Source organism: Solanum lycopersicum, chromosome 10, assembly GCF_036512215.1.
Source record: "Solanum lycopersicum chromosome 10, SLM_r2.1".
NCBI classification, from domain to species: domain Eukaryota; kingdom Viridiplantae; phylum Streptophyta; class Magnoliopsida; order Solanales; family Solanaceae; genus Solanum; species Solanum lycopersicum.
Window position 1 is genome coordinate 57012973 of NC_090809.1, and position 6726 is coordinate 57019698.

Sequence of the window (6726 nt, forward strand, 5' to 3'; positions counted from 1 at the left end):
AACTTGGCATGAGGGAACTTAGTTTAGAACGTCAAGGTTTGAAGGTGTATTACGTAATGGAGATTTCTAAGAGGATTTACATGCTTCAGTTATGTGCAGGCCTCTAAGGCAGAGGGTGGCGACTGCTAAAACTCCATGGTTAAAGCAGGATTGGGTTACTATCCAATGGAATTCACCACGTTGTCTACATATCTATAATTTTAGATCCATGTTATTGCTTGAATCTTAAAAAGATATGTCCTTATTCAACAACCAAAATACAAGTGTTTGCCTAATGCCAAGGCAACTGCAGTTTCATGACTTGCGTCACTAAATAGGCCTATGTCTCACTGTACAGACACACAACACCTCTTATAAAATGAAGTGTCATTGGCCTCTAAAGAACAATTCACATAAACTCTATTCCCTACCATTCCAGCTTAGCGTCCTCACATCGCTCCAGAACAGGTCAATCCCACTCCCCCACCCCTGCCTCCGACACCCCAGCTTGGTGATCCTAGACTTCAGGACCATCTAAACATCTCCACCAGACGGAACAAATTTCAGCTGGCATCTCAAAACAGTTGATGGCTAAAATTGAAGGTTCAAGAATATCCGATCTCAGCATTGCAAAAAGTTTCAGTTGCAATGACTCAAAAGGCATATCGCTGTTTAACTTAGTTTCTCTATCTTTACAGCAAAGGTTTCCCTTTGTCCCCTAAACTACAATCTCTGTAACTTCTAATTTAGAGAACAAGCATAAACGGTCCCCCCGAAAAAGGAAAGCAATACTACGACACAGCTTCAGGCTCTCTAGGAAGTCTATCCTCCTCGATACGTTGCAAAAGCTCCTCGTATACCTTCAAGGAGTTAGCAGTAAACCTTTCCATGGCCTCGAATATACGTTGTAGACCAACCTGAAAGCTACTGTTTTTGCTAGTCTCACTCTGGTAAACAACATTCCTATTCAATGAAAGACTATTTTCCTCTCCAGAAACCAGAACGATTCTTTTGTCTAGTGCATGAATCCCCTTTTGTATCTTCTGGTCTTCCCTATCCAGGTTCTTCACTTGTCGCTCCATATCCTTGTTCACCATCATCTTTTGGCGTAATTCCAGCTTATCTCGCTCCCACAGCTGAAGCACATTTGTAGCAAAATCTCGCATACAATCAACCACCTCTTTTTCCGAGACCCTTTCAAATGCTTGTGACCAATGATTACAAATGACAAAAATAGGGGGAGCACCAATCCTGCCAGGAGAAAAGGGAGCTATTCCATCGTCTGTTTCTTCCGGTACATATAGAAGACACTTCATAAGCCAACTGTTCAATGCCCTCACATAGCCCTTCTGTGCAGTCACCCAACAAGAGAAACTCAAAGTCCAGTTCAAAAGCTCATGCTCAAGTTGCAGAGTAGCTTCAAGACGAGCATCACTGAAGTGTTTGTGAGATGCAATTGCATCTAACCGTTTTGCTTCTCCAATGGCTACGGATTGGAAGCGATGGCACTCAAGCATGGATCTCCACATTCTACATAACCTACATACAAGAACCATACAAGAGACACTTGAGAGTTGGAAATAATAGACAAATGTATCACCATTCACCAGGGAAGAAACAAAAAGTTTGGCAACAAACTTGGAAGTGATTAGACTAATACTAGAACAAGAAATATATCAACTGCTACAGCATTTATGCATTCGTCTGTCCTGGAAATGGAATCAATTTATTACCGACAGCATAAATGGCCATCATGAATCACGTCTGGATGTGCACAACACATGCTCTTACTTTCAAATTCAGACCAGCAAATCACTGGCTTGTAAAAATCACATTATGATCTTTCATGACATGTTCAGCGACAGAAGATGGAAATCAAAATTTTCCATAAAGCCTAAAACTGCAGTTCGATTTAATGGTAGTCTTACATCCTAATAAACAATAAAATTTACTTGGAAAATTGAACTCATTCTCAAGTATAACTGAAACCTAAGAATAGCAAAACCGGGCAGAAAGTTATTCACAATCACAGCAAGAATTTTATCTGCGAAAAGCTATTTGTTGTCCATCCAATAAGGTCCAAAAAGAAATGCAGATACATACCCCTGAATAAGTTCGTTCAGTTGTGGCCACAACTCTTCATCCCTCAATTTGTTTATCTTCTCAGAAACCTTATCAACTACCTGAATTGCAATTCTAATCTTTGAGGAGAGACTTATAACCAATTTTCTGGTCATGTCAATCTTGTCAGAATCAGCCCCCTTTTCAATTAATTGCTTCAGCTTTTGACTTTTCCTTTCATGAAGCACCCTTATCTTCTCCTCCGCCTGCAAATCACAACCGCAACAACATAATAACCCAGCAAGGGGAACAAATAGAGTATCATGAAAATGTATGGTTCATAAAACTGCAATCGCATAACAAGAAGCAAAGGAAATACATCACTCGCATGCAAATTGCAGTGTCATGAAAGACACCTTTCTTAGGACAAATGCAAGAAACACGTGCCACAAAAGAAGATTGCTGATCATGTACGCAAAATTTCCAGAAGCAGTGTCAATCTTTATGGAAGGTAAGTTAAAAATTCAACTATCGTGCTTAGGAGAGGTTCGAACCCCCAACCTAGAACACCAAAAAGCGGTGAACCAACAAGCCATTAGATTATCTTTGTCGAATAGTGTCATTTACTATATATATATATATATATATATATATATATATATATATATATATATATATATATATATATATATCGTAAAATTTTCCAACGAAACGATGTCGTTTGATACCCTTAGCTCGGTCCGCCCCTGGCTAATGAACCCCAATAGTAATTCACAAGCCATACATCCATTAAATTGATATGAATGCATTTAAGTGAAGCAACGTATTTACTCGACACAAGTGAAGCAACATTATAAGATCAAAAGTACACGTGTGCCACAAAAGAAGATTGTTGACCATGTACGCAAAATTTTCAGTAAGTAGTGTCAATATTTATAGAAGGAAAGTTAAAAATTCAACTATCATGCTTAGGAGAGGTTCGAACCCCCAACCTTGAACACCAAAAAGCGGTGAACCAACAAGCCATTAGAATATTTTAGTCGAGTAGTGTCCTTTTATTATAGATATATATCTTTATACATAATATTAATATATATATTTGGTAAAATTTTCCAACGAAACGATGTTGTTTGACACCCTTCGCTAAACGTGGGTCCACACCTGGCTGATCAACCACAATAGTAATTCACAAGACATACATCCATTAAGCTGATATGAATGCATTTAAGTGAAGCAATGTATCTACTGGACATAAGTGAAGCAACATTACAAGATCAAAAGTACACATTTGCAGCATTAGAATTCTCTATTAGCGCACAGAAATATGGATCATCTATAAAAGTTCTAAAACTTCCAAGCACCAACAACTCCATTTTCATTACAACTTACTGGACATGTGAAAAAAGCAGATTTAAGAAACACAGTCATTCTACAAAGAAACAATCTAAATTCCTCAGATCATTTACATATCGAGCAGACAAACAAGATTAGTGACTGCCATCCTCCAAAATTGAAAGACTCGTTCAAAGAAGGGTGAATCAGTAGATCGAACAATACCTTGACCTCCTCAGACAGTTTCTTCTCCCAGAGGTACAGCTTCTGCAATGTGGAAGAAATGTTTCTAGCTCTTGAACTAATATCTCCTTCTACATCTAAAATGGCATGATCAGCAATCTCAATCGCATCGTTCTTTAAAGTAGACGGTAGCGAGAGTACAGCCGAGGAAGGGGTAATCGCGTGCAACATCTTGGAAGAAACTATCCCTGAAAATGACCATGAAATGGAAAGTCAAAAGATCAACAAATCAATTGTAATACTTGCACTAATCAACAAAAACTCAGTGGCAGCTAATTGTCAAAGCTCACAAGCATAAAGACAAAATCTTTCAAAGTAAAAAGACATCAAAATTCAAACTTGGCCACAACGACATACCTTGATATGTCGCGTGCTTACGATTGTGGGGAAGTTTTCCAACTTCAAGCATCTTAGCAAGCTCATTCCCTGATTCAGAAGCTCTCTCAAATTGAACTTGAATCTCCTTCACCACATCAGAATCACTATTGAAACTACGACCCTTGGAACCAGCTACATTTCCCCGATTCGCATCATCAACCACTTTCTTATCCACGACGTGTACCTCATACTCAATCGGGTCATCCTCCACAGATGAACTTGTGCTTGAGTGGTGGTGTATGGACTCTGAATCAGCTGCCTTCTCATTCTCCTCAACTGCCTTTGAATAACTTCCACTTGCAGTTGCAGCCTCATCTACAAACCTTTGATCCTCATGAACTTCCTTAACAGCCTCATGTTCAAAATCCACATCTTCCAAATCAGGTATACCCTCCTCTTCTCTCACCTCTCTCGAGTCTCTGCTTGGTGGGTACACTGGATAACTCTCAAGCGTCTTAAAAAGATTCAAAAATTCCCAAGGCGAACTCCTCGGAGGAGACGGCGGAGGGGGAGGCGGTTTTGAACTTGAAGGAGCCAATGACATCCCGGCCACCGCCGCTTCCGGCGTTGTGGATGAGGGATAAAAACCCCCTCCATAATTGGCATAATCCGGATAGTTAGTAGCATAAGGATAAGGGTAGTAAGAAGAAGAAGAAAAGGATTCACTCATCTGAACAGTCACCGGCCGTTGTTCATAGGTTACAGACGGCGTCGTTTGATTCCTCATGAAATTCATATGCATAAACCCACCCCCATTTCCCCCAACTGGATAAGAAGCACCAAAACCAAGCATTTCATGATCCCCATAACTAAACTGATGAAACGGTACGGAAGTACCATCTAAATGATGATGATGTAATGAATCAGTCCCAGACCCTTCATCAGAATCAGAATCAGAATGAAAATGAAGATGTGAACCAGAACTAGAATGAGAATCCACAGGAGGAGGAGCAGAAGGAGGAGGAATCATTTTCTTGGGAGGTTCAGGGGGTGGTGGGTCACCTTTAACAAAAACAGGGGAATGAGAAATTTCAACATTTTCTTTGAAAAAATGCTGAACAGAGATTCCAACAGTTTTAAGTGAGTGAAGATAAGCAAGATGTGCTTCAGCAAGAGCATAACGATAGTGAATAGCTTCATCCAAGAATGAGCAACGTTCACGGCAGAGAGCAACCGCCGGCAAATCATCAATCTTGGAACTGGTGCACCCCATTATTAATTTAAAAAAATAAACAAGATGGAGAATGATTGTTGGTTAATAAAAAAATGAAAGTGGGGTTTGTGAGAATTTGAGGTTTGAGGAACAAATGGGGAAGAAGAAGAAGAAACAGAGACAATAAAAGATGGAATCTTTGACAGCTCGGAGATTTGTCGTGTGTTTGTAAAATAGGAGAGTAAAAAAGGGGGGGCGCACCGGCAAAACAGAGTGGTATATTGCCAAAGAGAAAAAGCACACTGGATAGTAGGGAGAAAGGAAAGTAAAAAGTTACTGCAAAATTGTTTGCTATTGCTATTGTTATTCCTATTGCTACTTGTAAATACAATTCCCTTTATTCCTGGGTTTTTTATTCGGTGTAACGCTTTAGACATGATTTTTTGATACTCAAGATTAAAATCTTTAGATCATACATGATACATTTCATTCAGGGTAATGCTCTGGACGGAATTTTTTCATGCGAAAGATTGAAAATTTTAGCTCGTGCACGATATGGTTCATTCAAGTTAATGCTCTGGACAGGGTTTTTTCATACTGAAGATTGACATTGTTAGATCGTGCACGATAGGGTTCATTCATGGTAACACTTTGAATAGAAATTTCCATACTGAAGATTGAAACTTTTAGACTGGGCGCGATGGGATTCCTTCAGGGTAATACTTTGAACGAGATTTTTCCATACTAGAGATTCGAATTTTAAGATCGCGCGAGATAGGGTTCATTAAGGGGTAATGCTATGGACGGGATTTTTTCATGCTGAAGATTAATATTTTTCGATCGCGTGTGATAGGGTTCATTCAGGGTAAATGCTATGTACAGGATTTTTTCATACAGATGATTAAATTTTTTTTGATCACGCACGATAGGATTCATTCGGGTAACACTCTCGACAAGATTTTTTCATACTAAAGATTTAAATTTTTAGATTGTGTGCTATAGGGTTTATTCAGGGATAACACTATGGACGAGATTTTTCATACGGATGATTAATAATTTTTGGTCGCGCATGATAGGATTCATTTAAGGATGACACTCTGGACGAGATTTTTTCATACTAAAAATTTAAAACTTTCAGATCACGCACAATAGGGTTCTTTCAGGGTAACGCTCTGGACGGGATTTTTTCATACTGAATATTGAATTTTTCCGATCGCTCACAATAGGATTTATTCAGGGGTAACGCTCTGGACAGGATTTTTCATCTGAAGCTTAAAATATTCAGATTGCGCACAATAGGGTTCATTTAGGAGTAACACTCTGGACGAGATTTTTTCACACTGAATATTTAAATTTTTAGATCGCGCACAATAGAATTTATTAAGGGGTAACACTCTAGAAAAAAAATTCATACTGAAGATTGAAATATAAGACCTCTGATTAAGGATGAAGCAATCTTACAAATGAAAATATATTTTTTCTTACTTATTTATTTTAATTTAATTAAAAATGTTTTTTTTTAATTTTTACAATATTACGTCACCTATGGTCACTTCGAAATGTTTAGAGCCCGTTGGATT

General features: G+C 38.6%; 1 protein-coding gene across 1 annotated transcript; it reads right to left on the bottom strand.

Annotated features, from left to right (window-relative positions):
* Positions 1–211: 211 nt before the first annotated feature.
* Positions 212–5513, bottom strand: LOC101251428 (protein ALTERED PHOSPHATE STARVATION RESPONSE 1-like). The gene is made up of 4 exons (XM_004248953.5): positions 3973–5513; positions 3598–3803; positions 2083–2306; positions 212–1518 (listed from the first exon to the last, which is right to left on the bottom strand). The coding sequence occupies exons 1-4, from the start codon at positions 5204–5206 to the stop codon at positions 771–773; spliced, it is 2412 nt and encodes an 803-aa protein (XP_004249001.2). The 5' UTR covers positions 5207–5513; the 3' UTR covers positions 212–770.
* Between the last annotated feature and the right edge of the window lie 1213 nt (positions 5514–6726).